Source organism: Malaya genurostris, chromosome 3, assembly GCF_030247185.1.
Source record: "Malaya genurostris strain Urasoe2022 chromosome 3, Malgen_1.1, whole genome shotgun sequence".
NCBI classification, from domain to species: domain Eukaryota; kingdom Metazoa; phylum Arthropoda; class Insecta; order Diptera; family Culicidae; genus Malaya; species Malaya genurostris.
In genome coordinates this window covers 164,403,354-164,425,727 of record NC_080572.1, presented here as the reverse complement: position 1 = coordinate 164,425,727, position 22,374 = coordinate 164,403,354, and the positions used below count along the sequence as shown (strand labels likewise).

Sequence of the window (22,374 nt, the reverse complement as noted above, 5' to 3'; positions counted from 1 at the left end):
ATCATGAAATCATGAATCATGTCTATCATGAATAATAAGTAATGATTTCATGAGCAAAATGATTGGTATCATGCACAATAGCACATCTTTCATGAAAATTTTCATAATATCAATCATTTTGCTTATGAAATTTTATGAGAAGGCATGGATCATGATTTCATGATTAAAAAATCATGGTACCGGTAATAGATTTTTATCCGTGCATAAATCGAAACGTGTCTACAAACTTTACTTTTTGGGTCAATGGCAGAATGATGATTTATAATTAACCATGAATTCACATACTTCATAGAATTTAAGATCTTAATACCCAACTTTTTTAGTAGAAGAGAAGTTCTTTGTGGAGTCATTATAAAGTTCAAGTTTATGTGATTGTACTTCTTAATTGATGTAGAACTTATGCCCCAACCAGAAATAAGGAATTATAAAATATACACACTTAAAAAAAAACCCTGTGAGTTTACATTAGAGTTAGTTGAAGAACATTTAATATTGTGTCTAAAACTCCATACATGAAATTCGTTGAAATAAAAAAAGAATACTGATAGCAACACTGCCGCAACTTGAACCGAGAATCATTGGACCGCAAGTACATCTGTTAATCGACTGAGCCACAGAAGCATACATCTGCTTCGTTGGTAAAAGGTACATTTAAATTCATACAATCGCACCTGCTAGCAGAATGCAAGTTACAGTCGAAACCAGTAAAATTCAAGCTATTCTAACATTAAGTCATTACAAATAAAATTTTCCGTCATTTGACAAATTAGGTCTTTATGAATTACATCGTATGAGGAATTAAGACACCTGTAAAATTGCTTCAACCGATATTGGTAGCGATGGCTTCTATTGTGATTTATAAGAGAAAACGTAATTTAACTATGATGAAAACAAGCTTACTCAGATTTAAAAGATGTTTCCAGTTCTTGTAGAATGTTGCATAATTTGTTTGTATGTAAACATCAGTGGTGAAAGCGAAGATTCTTGTCAAAACGGTTTAGCCTAATGTGCCCCAGCAATCCATAAAAGATGCACGTGAGATCGAAAGCATCATCATTTGCACACGTGCTATATCAGTAACAGTAAGAACGGTTTCTACTAGAAACGTAAATTACATCATCGTTCAAAGTCACGGAATACCTTGCGGCGTCCAGCTATTTGATGTCGTAGCACAGCATTCTCCAATTGCATTTGTCAAGTCTAAGTCAAACGAGAAAGTACAAACCGTTAGTGCGTTGGTGGAGTGTTTGGCAATTGTATTCTCAGTTTCAACGGAACAAAGATGATCGGTTTAATCTTCGCGTTGCTAGTAGTGACCCACGAGATGGTTGTGGCTAGTTTATTCAACGAAACAGATTTGATTGTGCGAAAGGTATGTGAATAATATCTAAATTTTTCGACGAAATCTACTAAATAAACAAAATAAAAGACGATTCTGAAACTGTGTGCTGGGTTTCGAGAACTGTGACTGGGTGACTCGAATTATAAAAGAATCGGATTTCGATTGTTCGTTCATCAGAAGTTTTTTCTATCAATTTTGAGATGTATGCGTCATAAAAATTTGTTGAGGTCTTTGGGAACGTTCCGTGAATTCTATATTATAAATGTTAATTAAGGACATAATTAAGTATGAGAAGAACCAACTTTCGAGCAGAGCCTCGGAGACCCATAATGTTATATACCGTTCGACTCAGCTCAACGAGATCGGAAAACGTTTGTGTGTGAGTGTGGGAATGTGTGTATGTGTGTATGTATGTGCACTAGGGTGGGACAAAATATTGATTTCAATTCCATCAAACTTTTCGTGTTCCGTTTAGGTCCCATGAGCACCATGCAATATTTTAGCTCGATCGGAGAAACTATAGAATCAATGTTACTTAACGAGGAAGAAAACTTTCGAAGACCGCAAAACAATACGACGTTTGTAGAAAAAGTTATTAAGGGAAAACCGACATAAGGCCCGATCAATGGCTCATTCGTTAATATATCTAGCACCACTGCTGCTAGTGGTCGTAATATGATTTTGATTTCTTTTATTATACCATAACGGATGATCTGAGTTGTTTGATATCACCACAAAAGTTTCTCAGCTTATTATGAAGATTTTTTAAAGTGACAAGCCATGTTCCAAAACTCAGTGTAAAGACACAAAAATGTCTAACTTTTTAATTTGAAGAAATAGGTTTTTGGAATCTTCCAAACTATTCTAGAAAACTTCAAATCCAATAACTTTGCTTAAGATATAAACTCTCTATCTCTTCTAGTTTAGAAGATATAGACGATACTATTTTATGCAAACTAAAACATAATTTACATGACTTTTTGTGTCTTTACAATAAAGTTTGGAGCATGGTTTGTCACTTTTAAAAAAAACTTCATTTTAAGCTGAGTAACTACCTTGAAGACATCAAATAATTCAGATCAACCGTTTTAGCATATTGAAAGAAAGTCAAATCATATTACGACCACTTGCAGCAGTGGTGCTAGATATAGTAATAAGGAATGAGCCATTGTTCGGACCTTGTGTCGGTTTTCCTTTAATAACTTTTTCTACAAATGTCGGATTGGTTTGCAGTCTTCAAAAGTTTTGTTTCTCGTAAAATTTCCTACTAAAACAATACCGGTACTGATTTTTAGAGTTCATAGGTTGATCCCCAGCCGATTTTTTTCTCCATACTAAATCCCATGCAAACTTTAAATCTCGGGCGTGAAAATATAGTTTCTCCGATCAAGCTAAAGTTTATCATGGAGCTAATGGGACCCAGAATGAATACGAAAAGTTTTGTGGAGCGAGAAAATAAATTTTTTCCATACTGCCTTGTCCCACCCTAATGTGCACTTTTCAACAATATTTTTACCTTTCAACTTTCTAAGAGCTGGCCGAACCGATTTTACCAAGCTTAGACCCGTTTTAAAACTACTATTAGACCATTTTGTCATGGAGAAGACTTTTAATTCGAATTTAAGTTTGTGAAACATACACATACATACACACACACACTTTGATCCGTGGAACTGACTATTCTGGATATGTGTAAAAACTACATCTCAGTTATGCAGATCGGGAGCAGGTCATACCACTCCAAATCCATTTCGTCGGAAACCATTTTGTCACATCCGCCATATCGACAAATAGAGTTGGCAAAATGACCCCTTTCGGCGAAGTGACTTTCAAAGACGTAATCCTGGCCCGTGCAGAAGCTTCATACTTTCACTTTTTACTCTTGGTGAAGTTCTGGTCTTTTCTTTTAAACCCGCAACTCAAAACATAAAGCGATTAAATATATAGAAAATAAACTCGCATTCCAATTAAAATTAGTTCAAACCTTTATAGCATCAAACAACTCATAACATTGATTTCCAGAATTCAGTTTAATTTTAGAAGAGTAAAATAAAAGATACACCGGAACCTCCATTTACGAACTAAACGGGGGTTCGTAAATGGAGGTAGTTCGTAAAAAAAGTTTACGTTATTTGGGATTTGGTTCGTAAAAAAAGTTTTGTGTAATGAATGTGGAAACCCCCAATCACATGGCCATTTTCGGAACGGATGTGATAAGTGGGTGCAAGAAAATGATGTTTAGGGTCGGTTCAAAATCCAAAATGGCGACTTCCGGTTTGTCGATATTCCTTAAAAACCCTTACAATGTGGGTATTTTCGGAAAAGGATTGATGAATAGATGACGGAAACCTATGTTTGAAGTGGTTAGTTACGGTTTTAAATTTCGACATTCTAAAAATTAATATTGAGCCGAAAAGGTACCTTTATCAGGAAGAAGAAATTGCCATACTGAAGAGGTGTACATTGTTTCATCCGATTCGGAGAAAGTCGATCCTGCCAGTTTATCTGCTATTTATTTCTGGAATTGCTCATAAATGTTAGAAATTCAGTGTCATGACTCCTACCACTTGAGCCAAATAATATCCCTTTTTCTCAATGGCTTACAAAATGTTAAATCATATTCCGACGGGCCAGTTGACATGAGATTTTGACAAGTTTAAATAAAAACAAATGTGTCGTGATGAGAGTAACAGTACTTTTTTCGACTTTATCACGTACACTAAAACAACTGAAATTAATAATGTAACACTGAAAATAAAAAAATTGGAGAACACGGTCATTGATTTGAAACCAAATTTTAATGTTTGTGGTTGCTTCCGAATATTAGATTGAGACTTCCAGTTGTTCAATAAAATATTGAAAGCATACAATATAACTATAATAATATGAAATTTTTATAGTTATTCAGACGTCTACTTGTTATGGTCATTTCGAAAATATAGTACAATATACAAACAATAATGATTAGCAGGAAATACCTTTGTCAGAAGCATACCTTTTTTTCAACGATATATAATCATATCGTAATGATCGTCAAAGAATATTGATACAACTGAACTCACCATTTTGATTTTTGAAGCGCTTTCAAACATAATTTCCCGGTATATACTCATCAAACCCGTCCCGAAAATACCCATATTGTAAATGTTTTTAAGCATTATTAAAGAACCGGAAGATGCCATCTTGGATTTCCGAACCAATTCAAACATCGTTTTCCGTCATCTACTCATCAATCCCGTTCCTAAAATACCCATATTGTAGTAATTTCCATGGAGCCGGAAATTGTTATTATGTTACGTTATTTAGGATTTGGTTCGTAAAAAAATATTACGTTATTTGGGATTTGGTTCGTAAAAAGAGTTACGTAAAAAGAGGTAACATAAAAAAAGGGTTCGTAAACGGAGGTTTGGGAGTAATATCTTTCATTTACACCCACCCCCCTCCCCCCCCCCCCCCCCCTTTCTAATAAATGTCAGCCATGTACAGCACCACGAGTAACGATGTGTACTCATACTAGCCGCTACCTTATTTTGGGTCAAAACATACCCAAAATCAACTAAAGTGCATCTTCGCATTTTTAGGTAATGAGTGATGCCCTCAATATTTAGGTAAATGTAAGATTGCCCAAAGTGTTGTCATGGCTACTTTGGCAATGCTCGCTACCTATTTTTTACAATCAAGTCGAAGTTTGAGTAGATAACGACCTAATTATGGGTAACTTATATACGAACTCGACAATGAGCGATTTCTCCTCAGTAAACTCGATTTTCAGTGTACACTTTTCTGCCTCTATTGGATCTTCTCCAGTGTTTGAAAATTCAACCAATATTGAATATTGTGGATAATATCCAATGTTCAAAACAGGCTTACGCTTGAGAACATTAGAAATGCTAACCGGTTTACCTTATGATCAAAAAAGAACCGGAATTTTATTAAAAAACGTGATTAATCCACGTAGCAGTGAGATGATACCTTTTTTTATCAATACGCATGTGTTTTTGCATGGATATTCTTAGGTGTTTTAGTTCTCATGACATTATTTTAATAATCGTCGTTTTATACGGCAAATTGAGATTTTAATCACTCATTACCCTGTAATGCCGAAACTGCAAAACATATTGAATTTCAATCTTAGCGTGTGACAATCGATTGAACATTCCATGAGATGTCGAAGTAAGTTCCACTTTAGAGTTTTTCGTCATTATTTATGGTACTTCCAGAGCCGGTATTCAGGAATTAGCATAGCCCAAAATGATTCGAATGGCCATAAATTATTACGCCAAACAATTTACATGAAATTTATAAACTCATCATCTGTAATTCCAGAATCGGATAAAATTCACCGATTTTGTATGGGACCTTAAGTCCTGTAATATTTGTTTTTGTAGTTCGATTTGGTCTTTTTGAGAAAATGATTGAGCTTTGAGAATCGATTCGATACTGGAACCGGAATTCTACAATCGGTGTAGCCGAAATCAGTTAAATTCACCTGAGGAGTGTGTAGACATATTTGAGAAATTGTAGTGCGAATTAAAATTTGGGGGTACATTCCGAATCCAAAAACGAATACCGCTCAAACTGAAATAAATTTATGTGGTAATCGACTATCCAAATCTGCAAACCCGATAAACCTGATTAATTTATGTGAAATGGACATTTTTATACAAATCACCCTGCATTTTCTAAACCAGAAGTCGGATCTGACTAAAAAGTAAGAGGTTTTATAGGATTTTAAGACCTCTCATTTGAATCATAGATGATTCTTAGATTTCATTTGAATCTTAGATCGGTTCAGCCATCTACGAGAAAAATTAATTGCATTATTTTAATTTCGTTTCACATATGATCCTGTGGTTCCGCTATCAGAAGTCGGATCCAAACGTAATTCAGGAACCTTGTTTGGGAGTATACGACTTTTCATATGAATCTGAGTTTGTAGACAACGGTTTAACCATCTCCGAGAAAATTGAGTGAAATTATTTGTCACACACGCATTTGCTGATCTCGACGAACTGAGTCGTATGGTATATGGAAATCATGTTCTTCCAGCATTTATTGCTGTAAATAGTTTAAATCAATATAATTATGGAATTACTTCCAACTCGATAATGCTGGTATCATCTGGTTTACATATGCCATATTCGAAGGATTATGTTGCCAAAAATGAACCGTGCTAAAATTGGTCCGAGGCAAATTGTCATAAAAAAGGATGCTGTACACAGTCTTTTTGGTACTTAGAAACAATTATATGTAACAGTATAAAAAATCGTGTTTCATGTTGCTCCCAAGCATTGCTTTTTCATACAGCGCTCAAAATTCCTTCTACTGGAATAAGGCTTACACAAAAATATCATATCTCCGTTAAAAATGGACGGATTTTAACAATCTATGGCTTGTTGGATAGGTATTACCAAGCGAAATCTAAGTCTGGAAACATATTCTGTTTTCAAGGTCAAATGTGACAGATACTGTCAAAAAACTGAAAATTTTGACATAAAACTTCGTATAACTCAAAAAGTAAACATCCGATCTCAAAACCATTCAATAGCGTTCTGGGTGACGGGGAGACCTTTCATTTGCGACTAGTTTGATCATAATCGGTCCAGCCATCTCTGAGATCTCGACCTCTTAGTTGACAACACACATACAGACACACACACACACATACACACATACAGACATTTGCTCAGTTCGTCGAGCTGAATCGATTGGTATATGATATTCGGCCCTCCGGGCCTCGGAAAATTTTTCGAAAGTTTGAGCGAATTCTATACCTATTTTTTATATATATAAAAAAAGGTAAAACGCATAATTTCAATTTTTAATAAATTTCTTTATTATCGCCTTCAAAGTACTCTCCTCCTGCGGCAATACATGCATGCCAACGCTTGATCCAATTTTCCATACAAGTTTTATAGGCCGCCGAAAGTATGGCCTTTAGTTCACGCAGCGAATTCTCTTTTATGGTCTCTATGGTCTCAAAACGCGTTCCCCGCAATGGCAATTTGAGTCTGGGGAAGAGGAAAAAGTCATACGGGGCCATATCTGGAGAGTACGGTGCTTGGTTGATGATATTGGTCACTATCTGCGTTGGAAATAATCTCTTTGGCCACATCAACACGACGCTGTTTTTAAATGAAATTCAGCTTTTTTGGCACCAGCCGAGAAGCGACGCGTTTCAAACCCAAAACATCAGTTAAAACGTGTTCGGTTGATCCATAAGAGATGCCCAACAACACAGCAATCTCTCTAATCGGTACAGAATGATTTTGTAACACGATTTGCTTCGCCGATTCAATGTTTTCTTCAGTAACAGATGTTGTTGGGCGGCCAGGGATCTCATCATGATCCAAGCTTGTACGACCACCTTTGAAGCGTTTATACCACTCGTATGCCTGTGTTTTTTCTAGACACGATTCACCAAAGGTCTTTTCTAACATTTTCAACGTTTCGGAACACTTAAATCCATTTGCAACACAAAATTTGATGCACGCACGTTGTTCTAAATTTTCATCCACTTTAAAAATCGACACACGAAAATATTTCAACTTCTTTGTATAGACGCCAAACAAAAACTAATCGTACGATATGCATTAAAATTTGACAGAATGTGTATAAAAGTGTTGCCAACGTTGAGAGAATAAAAGTTTACCGATTGGACAAGCGCGGGAATTTTAAAATGAAAATTCCAGTTCTTTTTTGATCATAAGGTATGTTGAACTGCTAAATTGATCTAACGCTCTGATAAATCGAAAACTAAACATTTTAGATAAAATAATATTACGTACATTTCTCAGAAAAACGGTCATCTGTAAGCTAAACCTTTTAAATTGACTCTGTAGCTCCGGAAACGGAACTTGATCATCTTCATAACCTGCGAACCAACTTCATGTTGCCAAATGTATCGAGCCACTATTAACTTATATTATATTATTATTTTACAACTTTTCAGAAACCTTGCACAAAGACTGAGTACTACGATAGATTAAGGGAAAAATGTCGCAACTTTCCTGGAGGCGGTCAGCTTGTTATTATCGATCATGTAAGTAGGAATGAATCATACAATGAAACCACTACGAGAACTATCATATTGTTCCAGTCTGCTAAATGTGCCAATGGAGATCGCGGTCTGCATAAATTCGATCGGAATGATTTCTACTATGTATGCCATCAGGAAGGTGTCATGATAGGGATGTGCCCATCGGAAATGGTAACCTGAGCCTTCACGTCCAACAATTAGAATCCTTTCAATCAAAGCCATTTAACTTTCAGACATTCGACGAAACGCAAAAACATTGCGTTCAGACGAACGAAACACTACCAAACACGGTTAGAGTTTATGATGAGTCTCATGACTGCGATGTGATGATCCCGAACTGCAATGAAGCTGGTAGGTATTAAAACCATGTTCGAAATCTATTTCAAAATCGTTTAAAGGTTGATAACAGAATCCGGAATGTAGAGTTATGTTGTAAAAAAGTTCTAATAGAAACTCACTATCCACTAATAATTTCAAGACATTGCTAAATTTTCTCAAGCTCATATTACAATTACCATTTAAGTAATTGGATTGAATAAAGGCAACGAATTTCTTTGATTCAGTTTTACTATGCCAGCCTAGTTCTTCGGATAAAATTTTCTATTAAATTCTATATTATGGAACGGAATTTTGGCAAGTAATCCATTTTTATCCATAATCTTGTTTAGAAGCGTGCTAATAAACGTTTAAAAAACACGTTGAAACAGTCAGTATAATAAGCTGTCTAACCAAAGGCAAGTAGCACTTGGTTTTATAGTTACTATATAATATTTTCTGATATACAAACATTTCACTATCAACCTTTAAAACTGTTAACACTCGATTCTAATAATACCATAACTTTTAACATGTTCAAATGAAATATTTCAGGTATATTCCCTGTCCCATCAAATTGTACATTCTTTTTCGATTGTCAAGAATATCCGCACGGTTACCATCAGTACGTATTCAAATGCCCTTTTCAAACCATGTTTCATCCAGATTTACATCGTTGTATTCCGATGACGAGGTGCTACGTAAGCATAGCTGAATTTTCTACGAATAACATACTGTCTCTAATCGAGCTTCTTTTTGCAGCATGATCAGTTCGAGATTTTCAATCATTTTAGCGGTGAATATTTTCCAAAATGTACCGTTCGAGGTCAGTTTCGAACATCAAACGATTGCAACCTATATTATCGCTGTATTCCCAACATGGATGGATCATTCTTTCAAATTCGATATGAGTAAGCGTATTGTTGGGTATACATGAATTTTTTATATTTCACTATTTAACACTCTATAGATGTCCGCCAACGATGCAATACAGTATAGAACGGGAGCGATGTGTACCAAGATATACAGAAAATTGCTACTACATGCCATTGGATAAGATCATCTTGGACTATACCGAGAGACATAATATATCTTATGATGATGGCGGTACTCATCATACAACTTCAATTAGTACCATAAACACCACCATAACAACCAACGGTCCTTGTACATGCACAACACCAGCACCTACCTCGGAGTGTTTCGCTTCCGAGATATCAACACCAAATTCTCTACCAACTAGCCAGATCACACAACCTTCATCGACCATTACAACATCCATTCCCGCAAACACCGCAAATAGTGAAGCAACGACAACTCCAATCAAAACTCATACACCCGAAACTACGGCACACACCCGGATCTCAACAGTTGTTACAACAATTTCCACTATGAGCGTGAATAATTCGATAGGTGATTTAACCAAAGCTATAATAACCAATCAAGCGTCAACCTACATGACTGATGCGCCTAGTGAGGAAACAACTGAGGTTACTGACACCAATGAAACATATGCAACAACGCCATCTTTAGTAACAGATTCCGCGTCAAAAACGAGTGTGACTTTCCAATCAAGCACAACTGTATCGGAAACATTTGATTCCACAGTGTCTACGTCTACTATTACCGATATCTCAGAACAAAGCGACCCAATTTCTATCGAAACATTTTCCACCAGCTCTGAATTAGAATCCACTGCATTACCTACCCATCAAGACCTGAATTCAAGTGATATTTTTACATCGACAACCTCCTTATCACCAACTGAAAGTGAAGATTCCGATTCATTCGAATACGTCACATGGGATGACGATAGTGTGAGTAGAAATAAATTCACACCAAAGCCAGCTACAACGCTCAGATCTAACAAACCTCGTGTTCGGTATATCGAAAATAGTACCTATATCTTTCCGGACTCCAAATCTTGGGAAAATTCCTTTGACGAAGCGCCAGATGCAGACTGTACTATTAATGGTATTGATTGATTTACTAATTACTTTGTATGAGTAGCTAACGATTTGGACCTTTTTTTATACTAGATGAGTCGTGCAGATCATCGAGCATCGGTTTATCGATCCTAGATAATAGCACTGTAACTGAATCATCAGATTCGATAACAGGTATGAATTTCGCTTCGCGATCTCAAACTTCTAACTCTGATTTTGTATCACGGCTAGGTACTTCATCACCACAGTTGAACGAAGTGCAGTGTTTCTGCAATGACAAAGGAGGTTTAACCTGCGACGGTGTCGAAGGACTACAGAAGGGAGTGATGGAAATTCCCGGTTATATTCTACGTATTCGAGAAATTACCAAAAACAAATGCGAAAAGAATGCTGATTTGAATGCCATCATCGTACTGCGATTGCGCTATCCCAATTCCTACCGAATAGAGGCCGTTGCCAAGAAATGTGACTAAGGACGGCATGTTTCACTATTTGTTTATTCTGTTGTTTCATGCATATTAATTAAAGAAAATCTTATGTATTTGCTATTTGAGAATCAATGTTTCAAAGCATGAGAAATACTAGAACTAGAGCTGAGACAAATGACTTTGTTTTGTATTTGTTGCTTCATGATTTTTGCGGATCCTTAGAAAATATTACGAAATTCTTTAGGAAAATGTTACCAGAACAGTTTCATAGGGAAATTGTACCAATAGTCATCTCATTAGTCGATTCAGTATATTAGTTTGCTTATTATAGTGGTTTTCAGCTGGACATAGAATGCGACGGAATCGTCGCTGAATTGCGAAGTAATGAGCGTCAAAACCACAGATGCCAGGTTTGCAGATTGGTATGTAAATTTGCAATTTCGGTTGTTAGTTGACTTTGCAATTAAGTAGACTTTTTTGCAGATTTTCGAAGTTTTTATAAACAATCGTCGAATTTGATGACTTTTGCTATTACTGTAGGATTATTGTTTGGTTTTTCTCGACATAATTTTATATTTTGAGCTCGCATAGGAGCATTTCTAGTACGCAAACGCCCAAAGTTTTACCTGGCTTCTCTGCCAGAATATTGGACAGTTGTTTTAACCCATTCGCTGTATGTTGTATTGAAATTAACTAGCATTAGAGCTACAAGAAAAATTAATCGACTGGTGGATTGAGGTCAATTGCAGTTTCAACTGGTACTATTACTTAGAGACAAGTGTTCTTTCATTGTTCATTGAAAGCATCAACAAATATATATCTGTCAAAGACGACCAATTTTTTAGAGTGGACGATTTACAATTTTTTGTGATAGTTTATAGTTAAAATCGACAATGTTTCGAATATAGCACGAGGGTTTGAAGACCAAGGCGTCGATGAATACAACATATGAATGAAAAGGAAACATACTAATCACAAAATAAAAAATACGTCAAATAAATAGCACACGCTTGAAAAAAATCCGTGCAAGTTGTAGCCGATGGCAGATCACATACACGTTATCAAAATGAATTCATTATGATTGAAGTTTAAATAATAATTATTCTGGTAATAGAAATTTGTCGTTGTAACGGTCAATTTAAAAAATATTTTTTATGGCTCGTGGTCTCGAAGGGGTTGAATCGATGCGTATGACAGTTTTACTATCTTTGCGGCATTTTGTCGCTATCATATCGCATCGCAATCTTTTCTAACCGACGGTGAAAATTTCAATACTCGGTCTACAATCAGCGGATTGCGTTGTAATCGGTCGATGTATTTTTGCTTCAATTCCAAAAAGCCACATTTCTGTTATAGTGACGCGAAAACTCTATGTGTTTGCAACTATTTTCATCCTATCCTTTGAGCCCATGTATTGAATAGAGATGTTATATCTAACTAACTAATGGTTTTCCTATATGAGATGATTGATGTAGTTGAGATGATCAATGTCGTTTTCGCTTGATACCAAACCCCCACACGGCCTTTTGGCTACCTGGGTAGCCATGGCCACCAGACGGCTGTCAAATCCAATTCTCAAAACATAGTTACCTGTATCTTAGTTAGCCGAGCGTTTTCATCTTTTCAACTTCGTTGAAAATGTCAAAGATTTCGTTTGAGGTGTATGTCTGGCAGCTGTGAGGTAGTCACAGTCATCAGAATGGCTGCCAGCCATATTTTGCCCGCTGACAGCGTCAAGCCAGCCGTCTGGCAGTCTTGCGTATGCAAGTCGGATCCGCACGCAAGTCGGATCCGCATGAAATACAGGAATTACGCATGGGACCACAGGACCTTTCATTTGAACCTAAGTTTGTGAAAAACGGTCGCGCTATTTATGAGAAAAGTTGGAACACATATTTTCTTTTTTTGCACACTTTACCCCATAACTCCCGAACCGGAAGTTGGATCCAAATAATATTCAGGATTTTTTTATGGGACCACAAGACCTTTCATTCGAATCTAAGTTTGTGAAAATCGGTTCAGCCATCTCCGAGAAAAGTTAGTGCAAAAAAAACGTTACATACACACAGACACACACACACACATTTTGCGTACTCGACGAACTGAGTCGAATGGTATATGACACTCGGCCCTCCGGGCCTTGGTTCAAAAGTCGGTTTTCACAGTGATTGCATAACCCGTGTATGTGATCTGCCATCGGCTACAACTTGCACGGATTTTTTTCAAGCGTGTGCTATTTATTAGACGTATTTTTTATTTTGTGATTAGTATGTTTCCTTTTCATTCATATTTTGTATTCATCGACGCCTTGGTCTTCAAAACCATCATATTAACAAGATATCCAGCTCTCAAATTTCCTGTACAAATCATTGGCAACATCCTTTTTTGCGAGCATGGCGCCTTTAGACGAGTCCGCATCGAATCTCGTATATAGAAGTAGGAGAGAGAAATGTCAAATTCGTGCGCGCCAAAATAGCAGCACTGCGCACCCATACAATATGATATGTTGAATGTGATGCCGTGCGATGGCGTTACTGAGCTGAAGATTGATTTCGCTCCAAGCTGACAGGGTCTGAAATCACTTAATTGAATAATCATTGCATCTCATGGGTAAATTGAATTTCGCGAATAATGTCATCTTGATAATTATTTTTGATTGAATAACTAAATTTTACTCAAACTACGGTCAAATTCAAAACTAAACGGACGGAAAGTTCTTTGAATTTTTTTGGTGCTGAAAGTAAAATGATACAAATACTAAATTAATTACAATAACGAAAACGTTAGAAGAAAAACTAACTTCGTTTGACAATATATTGGAGTATTTTTTAGACTGATTGTATGGAAATAAATTACGCGGAAGTAATATTTACTAGAGATCTGAAACTTGCACTTTTTCGCAATACTTTTTCAATGACGGAAAATAACACTCGAACTGTCAAAAATAACTATGCTTTCTAGCAGGGTTATTCACTGTTATCAGACCCTATCAGCTCAGAGAGAAATCAGTCTTCAGTTCAGCTACACCATCGCACGGCATCACATTAAACATATCATGTCAATTGTATGGGTGCGAAATGTTGTTGCACGAATGTAACATTCCTCTTCCCTACTTCTATGTACGAAATTCGATGTGAACTTGTCTGAGGGTGCCATGCTCGCAAAAAAGTATGTTGCTTACGATTTATTCGTAAAATGTGAGAGCTGGGTATCTTGATAATATAATATCTTTGCTGTTATGTACTGTAATGCCGAATTTCAACCAAAAGTTAAAATTATTTGCGGCTCACAACCTGAGTATTGATTTCTTACTCGACTACTCGTTTTTGAGTGCTCGATCAGCTTAGCTATATTGCTAGTTAATTTTCTTTTCACTGGACTGCAAGTGAAAACCTCGCTATGTGACAACGTGGAGTCGCCAAAGTACGGATGAAAATCCTTACTTTCTCGCGAAATACTCAAATTTTCACCGCACTCACACAACGTGTTCACTCGTTGAAGGTTTCACCAGAAGTGGCATTCATCCTTGACAGCTCAGTGGTACTGTTTACAAACAAGCTTTACAAAAATCGCCTTTTAAAAAATCGCCTTCTCTTCACAGAGAGCGAGCCTACTCGAGCGTCTGGTCCCCAATTTGGGGCGGTCTGTTCTCCATGTTAGGAGCAGCTGATTACCGTCCTTGTCTAAACAGTGCTGACACGATGGCGCTCCGGCGAGACAGGAGGTTGGTGCAGGCCTAACAAGCCGAACAAGAAAGAACGAGTCGAGGAACGACTCGGAATAATCGGCAAAGACCTACGCAACGAACAAAGGACCACGATTGGAAGCTTAGCAAATGGAACTGCAAATCGCTTGGCTTCCCAGGATACAACCGAATGCTGCATGATGAGCTTCAAATGCGCGGCTTCGAAATCGTAGCACTGCAGAAACTTTGTTGGACAGGATAGAAGGAGTAAAAAGTGAGCAGCGAGCGGCTACCTTCTACCAGAGCTGTGGCACAAACAGCGTTCTACAATGCGTAAACTTTGCAGCCTCCCGGAGAATGTTCGAAGCACCTTCTTCCCCGCAAAGATATCCACAAAGCCACCTGGAGATCACCTGATCAACGGAAAATCAAATCGACCACGTTCTCATCGACTGGCGTTTCTTCTCCGACGTCATCAATATCCGCACTTACCGCAGTGCCAACATTGATTCTAACCACTACCTTGTCGCGGTTTGTTTGCGCTCAAAACTATCGACGGTACACAACACTCGTCGCACAGGAACGCCGGGACTCAACCTAGAGCAGCTACGTAGCGTTCGTACTGCAGAGGAATACGCGCAACAACTGGAGCAAGTGCTACCAACGGAAGAGAAGCTTGGCGCGGCGACTCTTGAAGATGACTGGAGGAACATAAGGTCCGCCGTGAGTAGCACTGCTGCAACCGTACTAATGTCAGCAGTTGGTCGAAGAGAAGAATGCAGCAAGGGCGAGGATGCTGCAACACCGCACGAAAGTAAAGGAGGAACGATACAGACAGGCGTGGAACAGGAACAGACAGAACACGGGTTTCCGGTGGAAAAAGCGCCACTAGGAAGACAAATATGCCATTTTAAAATCTGTGTTTCAACTTGAAAAATCTGTGTTGTATATTTTCGATCATAATCTGTGAAAAACATTTTGAAAATCTGTCATTTTTATGAAATATATTCATAAAAATTTGTGAATTTTGAAAAAATCTGTGTTCTGTGAAACAGAATCCGTGTGGTAAAATAGGCAAAAATATCTGTGGTTTTACAGAAAAATCTGTGAATATGGTAACTCTGATCCACAATTCCTCGTCCAGTCTTCAATTTGTCCGATGCCCTGATCCTCCATCCCCTTACGTCCCCATGATAAATGTTTTATATTAATATAATATAACGTAATACAATAACAATTTAACATCCGCTCGACTCTCTCAATCCCCCGGCTGTCAACCATCTTCTTCTAAACTAACTAGATCTTTATGTTACTAATTCCGCCATCTCCATCTTTTCACCATCTATTGAAACAATTAACATGATCTTTTCCCGCTTTTAACTTCTTTCTAATATAATGGCCATTCGTCTAAGTCTTTCGAAATCGATTCAGGCATTTCAGTGAAATTTTGACGCATTCATAGTCAAGTCATAGAAGTCATAGATATAGAGCGGAGGTAATTCATCTCATCTCAAGTCTAGGATGCTTCAAATCATATGGAATATTGACTGAGTTAGCAATGCATCAGGTGAATGACTATTCAAAAAATCCGAACTGAATTTATTTCAATCAACAATTTACATCTTTACAACAAAACAAACATTCGTTGCTTCTTCATCTTAGGTCTCTGGTCAAATGGTGAAATCGTACGGTTTGAAACTTTCCCGAAAACTTTGTGCCATAGCGTCCTCCGCTTCCTTTTCTAGATTGCACTGCCGCCAGTCGATCTTCTCTTCACAATTCAGAAGATTATCCGCGCATATTATCTCCCGTCCAAAATGCAGAGGAAACTGTTTCATTTGTTTCGTAAACATCATTGTTCCATCCGGCAGCTCTGCCACAAAGTAAGGTGTTTTCTGGGGTAGATCAGCGGGGGATGAAGGTAACTCCGCGGTTTCTAGTGTAAGATTGTGCTCCTCTGATTTATCCTCCAGCACGTGTTTGATCTTCCAAGCTACATTGTTGTCGATACCAATGGCATTAATTTGCAAATGTCCGGTTTTGTAGTTCCTTTCATAAAGGAAAATGGTTTCTTCGCGATCTTTGAAGAACTGAGCCAAGGCACTTTTGAACTTGTTGAGTTCAGCATATTGCTCTGCTGAAAGCAGCGAGGCATTTTGAATGTGAGTGATCGATAGAATCAAAATATGCGTATCATTTATCGGACCTTTAGCCAGTGCCAAGTAGAAATGCTCCCCGACTGAAATAATCAAATGTTTCTCAATCGTTCCAGACGACAGACAGAACCAACATTTCTCTTGATCAAATGACGGTTTTTGTCGTTTCGTGTCAAAGTTACCACTAATCCGGTTTCCTTGACTTTTTCTTTTGTTACCTCTGGAATCATCGTAGCTATTCATATCGTAAAAATACTGATCACTGCGATTTCCTCGTGATCCTTTTTGTTCCTCGCCGAAAGTTATGGTCGCATAGGGTGATATTATTTCGTCAGTGGTTTTTTGAATTAGTTCAATGATTCGCATTTTGTCCACAGGAGTCACGTTCAACGCATAGATATTCTTCTTTTTTTCTTTGTTTCCAAAATCTGCAAGAGCTATGAAACGTGTTGCAAGCTCCATTTGAGTGTTATTGTCTGGTTTGTTTCTAAAATAGACATTCTTTACTTAATATATCATTCCAAATTTCTGTTACAAACAACGACGAACCTATAAGGAGGAGATTCAAAATAATCGCCATTCAAACCACAAAAATGATAGCGAGGTTTGATAGCATTTGCCAACCATGCTATTTGCTTTGAGCCATTTTTCACTTCATCCCTGATTCCAATGGGCCACTGACAAGTCACCAGCACATCAACACCTCGATAGTCACCCATGTTAGATTTGCTCGCGAAGCAAGAATCCCGTACGGCTAAAACATCATCTTTGGTAAACTGCCATTCAGGTGCTTTGGTGGCGTCCGCATGTTCGGCTTCTGTTCCACTGACATAGGCTATCTTCAATCCGCAAGATGTACTGAAAATTCCTCGCTTACCAAGGTAACTTAAGTTTTCACAAATATCACTGTCCTGAGAAACTGAGAAATATTTAGAAGTGGCCTCATTTTTAGGACCCAATATGTACGTGGGAATTGGTACTGCAAGAAAAAAAAACAATGCAAATTGTCCATACGCAAATTAACCTGTAGCATTACTGACTGCATTTCTTTCTGCTTTTGTATTCATTCAATTCGGTTACTTCGGGAGAAGAACCAAAAAAGCTTCCGACGCACAACACCAAATCGAAAGGGCCGGTCTTTTTGTTCACGGTTTCCACGCGCGCAAAGAATGTCTTCAGGTTTCCATTAACGTCTCCTACTATTAATCTGAAAGAAAAATAATTCGATAATACACATGACGCAAGCTCTAGTTTATATGTTGAAATAACATTTTTTGTTTCGGTTCCATTATTAATATGCACTCCAAATCAGTTACAAATCTCCACGAAAACACCGTAACAATTCTAGAGAAATTAATGCCGCCGATATAAAAACAATGAGCATGATTTTGTTTATGTTTCCGAAATTCGCCCCGCCAATACTGTTGTCGAATATTCGCCCGTTGGAAGTGTTGGCAGAGACAGATAAATTAATTCCCAGTAAATTAGAACATTGGACGGATCGACCGATGACATTATACCTATATAAAATGTTCAAAACGACTAATGTAACAATGAGAGATTCTCTTTGATTACCTTCTCTTTCGATTATTACGGCACTCCTAGGAATCCGTCTCTCCAATTATTCACCGGTAGTAATAACTAAAGCTATCATCTTTTAATCTGCACTAAAGAAATTACCGAAAAGCAGAACTATTTCGCAATAATCAAAAAAAAAGTAAACAAAGAGAATCTCTTATTGTAACATTCGTCGTTTTGAACATTTTATTCAGATATCATGTCAATTCCCGGTGGATGTTGTCGACCCGCATCGGTCCGATCATCGGGCCGATTATCGGACCGATTGAGCACGATATAGGGCCGATTATAGCGCTTCAATCGGCCCGTCATCGGACAATTCTGCACCATTTGCATCAACCGCGCTGACCTAAAAAAGCTTTATGTTTACATTATGTATCGCTAGAGAAACAGAGCGAAGGAATATCAAACAAGACATTTTCGAGCCGACGTCTTCCCGATAGGGTGAGAAAGATTGTTAAACATTTGTATCGATCACCTTTAACCTTTAGGTCATTCGCCTCTTAGGGCCAGAAAAACTCTGACCCTATGTTCGAGGTTGGAAATAGAACCCCGATATATCCCATCTCCTGAGAATCAGACATCCGCTCTCTGCTTTGGTATTTCTTCACTCTTTTGTTCTACCGATACATTATGTAAGCTCGAAACGCAATCAAAAGCTTTCTTGCACGATGCGTCCGATGTTCGGATTTACTGGGTTGTATGGGTGCGCAGTGCTGTTACCCTCTTAGAAAAGCTCAACGGTGGTCCATCGTTGGTCCAATAAGTTGGATCGTTGCTCCAATTAATGTTCAATCAATCGTTCAACGGAGGGCCAACACGGGACCTTCGTTTGCCGATTTTGAAACAGACCGTTGAACCGACGACACGACCTGCCACTCGCCTATCAAAACTGTATCGCAAATTTAACTACCCCTCAGTAACTCGAAATGTCAAAACCAAATTGAACAAAAAATTATTCAAACTGGCAACAAAGGCAAAAATTGTTGATTTAGAATAACAGTTACCTTAGTTACCACTGTTATTTTGTTGGTAAATAAAAATAGTCTTAAAGTGAATCAAAGTGTGACTGTGTTTACTAGAAAAATGACTTCGTCAGAAAAGTTTCAGGTAAGGTATTTCTAAAATATACGCATACGAGAGATTTTTCAAATCCTTTATTTTGCAGGATGCCCGTTGCAAAGCCGAGCAACAAGTATCTGCCAAGCTGAGCTGCAAGTTCCTTGTATTATTACAAGAAATTGAGCTTTGTTTTTGTTTGTCAGCACCAATTCAGCAGCATTCAAGAATGATTTTAGGCAAATGGCATCGAGTCGGATTCGGATCTCGTCGGAGCGGTAGGAAATTATTCATGTGATCAATGTTGTATAAATAATAAAGCATCCCTAATGAAATCAGTTCAACATTTTATTTCTTGTAGTAATTAAAATCCCAGTTAAAATCATTAGGTTATCTTTAACTTTTCAGTGCATTAGTCAAAAGATATGACGCGAACGTTGGTTTCTCAGGTGTATCGAAAATGAGTGTGATAATCCAGAGGACAGTGATAGACAAAACGTCCTTAGCATATCGGTAGTAAAATGTGATAAGGGCATATCGCACGATAGGCCCTTGCGAATGTTACAAAATATAATGCTCATTGCTCGGCTCTACAACCTCGGACGTCGATAGAAGTCCAATCTAATTGTGCGCTATATGCTTGAATTTCATGTTTAAAACTTGAGTAATGAGCATTATTTTTCGTAACTTTCGAAAGGGCATATCTCATGATATGCCCTAATCACATGTTAGTACCGATATGTGGATTATGTATCTGATTTTCAAGATAAGTGTATTAAACCCTTGAGAAAGTCGGTCGGTTTTCCATTACGCCATTTAGCTTACAATATCTCATCGTATCGGAATTTTCCGACTGTGTCAACTATTTGAATCCGTTTGGTAATTTTTTTTAGCAATGGGAAACCTGAAACCGACCTTCCACTTTGCTCCATCGAATCAGCCAACGACATAGAAATGTTTGATTAACACACCAAATCTATCAGGCGGTAATGTTTCTTTTTTCGGCGGAAATGTTCCAAGCTAGTGATGTCGTTCATGTCAGCCATCTTAGGCTGGAGGTCATATTCGACATTTTTTCTGGATGAAGTCTTTATTGACAAGATTTTCCGTGAATTTGCAGAGATTGGACACCGACTTTGCTCTTAAAGAAAATGAGCCAGGTCCGATTTTTCGCTAGTATAATTCATTGAATTATTTACCTGCAGCAAACCCCCGTTATGTTCCGGTGGCAAACTATTTGTTTATTTGTATTGGGACTCCTTGGAAACTAGCTCGTAGCAACTAAACAGTGTTGCTCGACAAGATAATTTTTATCAAATACGAGGGATCGCTCAATTTTTGGTAACTGATGGTAAATCATTACCGGACATTTTTCAAGCCGATTTTTCTTCAGAGTGCCTGGTCGTGTCGTCGGTTGAACCGAATGCAATTTTTTTCGTTCAACAAACCCGGCAGACAGAGGTCCATTGTTGAGCCATTTTTATTATGAGGAGTTGGAGCCCCGTTGGACTAGTTTTACTGGAGAATTTCCGAAATTTTTTACACTTATTTTTACGATAACACTACATACCTGTACAATACTTCTACTTCACGTAGAGTAACAACAAATTTTCTTTCTATATGAAGGTAACATCTAATTTCCACACTATTTTTGCAAGAGAAAAAACAACAACAAACCGTTCCAGTAAACTGAACGAATATTTCGCGCAGTATGTCGTTCAACAAGCGCCCAAGGACCAACAAAATAGAACGGCCTGCTGAAAGGGTATTTTAGTGCGCAAGAATTTGATATCTCCAAGAATTCCAAGAATAAATTATTGTTTCGTTCCATTTTCGACGATAAATCGACGTTTCGGGTAATCTTTTTGACTATTGCCTTTATGGGCAGGCCCAATTTTACAATATACCGAATAGGCTGTTAAGTAACATTACCGTACAAAAATGTTTTCGAACATTTTTTTTGCGGAAGCAATAAAAAATAGTTTGTTTATGCAACGTTTACACTATTGCTGGTTGCCACAATACTGGCATGCCAGCAGCTGCCAATTTTTACACTTTTGCTGGCCATTTCTTGCTGGCAAAATTTTAAAAAATGATTAAAAACAATGAAATATGACTTTTGAATATTTAAATCATAATTCCTAGTTTTGATATTGAGCCTCTTCATACGAATGAATGCGTTCAACTGAGAAAAATATTACATACATACGAGATCCCCATCTGGAATTTTTTCACCAGCATCGCTTGCTAGCATGAAATTTAAAACATTCAGAAATATTTCATGCTGGCAGCAACCAGCAGCTTCAAGCGTTTGCATTATGCTGATAGTGTGTTGGAGCCAGTATATAAGCAACAGCATGCTGGCAGCCAGCACGAGTGTAAACAGGGCATTATAATCCATTTTGGCATTACTATCGCGCAGTAAAATATCCCCACAGTTTCTATACCTCAGTATATGGAGAAAAACATCGATGAATGTTTCAAATCCTATTTAGAAATTATCGTTTATTCTCAGATCAATTTTTGATTAGTCGATGAACTGTTGATTTATCTTTGATAGGCATGCAAATTTTACCACTTCATCTATATCCACTGAATAAGTCAATGTAAAAAGAGTTTCGTCCTTTTTCGGTTTGTTCGCTTTTATGCTTCCTGTGTCAATTATGAGGTTACGCGCTTGCGCATTTTTCGTGAAATTGGTTCGTTTTCGCGACTAAGACCAATCTGCAGGTAATGTTATCATCTCATTTACTATTTCCAGTAATAAAAGATTCGGAAACCATCTAAAATAAATAAAATAACTAGTTTCTCCCTATCTTACTAACA

The 22,374-nt window shown here is 37.5% G+C and overlaps 2 protein-coding genes and 1 long non-coding RNA gene across 3 annotated transcripts; 2 read left to right on the top strand and 1 right to left on the bottom strand.

Moving 5' to 3' along the window:
- Positions 1–8,521: 8,521 nt before the first annotated feature.
- Positions 8,522–11,119, top strand: LOC131438934 (mucin-2-like). Its single transcript, XM_058609339.1, has 7 exons — positions 8,522–8,552; positions 8,615–8,732; positions 9,252–9,397; positions 9,459–9,607; positions 9,667–10,670; positions 10,736–10,816; positions 10,874–11,119. Exons 1-7 carry the CDS (start codon positions 8,526–8,528, stop codon positions 11,113–11,115), a joined length of 1,767 nt encoding a protein of 588 aa, XP_058465322.1. The 5' UTR covers positions 8,522–8,525; the 3' UTR covers positions 11,116–11,119.
- Positions 11,120–14,471: 3,352 nt separating this feature from the next.
- On the top strand, positions 14,472–15,775 carry LOC131435786 (uncharacterized). The gene is made up of 2 exons (XR_009230542.1): positions 14,472–14,610; positions 14,672–15,775. It is a non-coding gene; the product is annotated as an uncharacterized LOC131435786 (long non-coding RNA).
- A 543-nt stretch (positions 15,776–16,318) lies between these two features.
- On the bottom strand, positions 16,319–18,341 carry LOC131438438 (CWF19-like protein 1 homolog). The gene is made up of 4 exons (XM_058608454.1): positions 18,181–18,341; positions 17,952–18,118; positions 17,461–17,890; positions 16,319–17,398 (listed from the first exon to the last, which is right to left on the bottom strand). Exons 1-4 carry the CDS (start codon positions 18,198–18,200, stop codon positions 16,426–16,428), a joined length of 1,590 nt encoding a protein of 529 aa, XP_058464437.1. The 5' UTR covers positions 18,201–18,341; the 3' UTR covers positions 16,319–16,425.
- Positions 18,342–22,374: the final 4,033 nt, after the last annotated feature.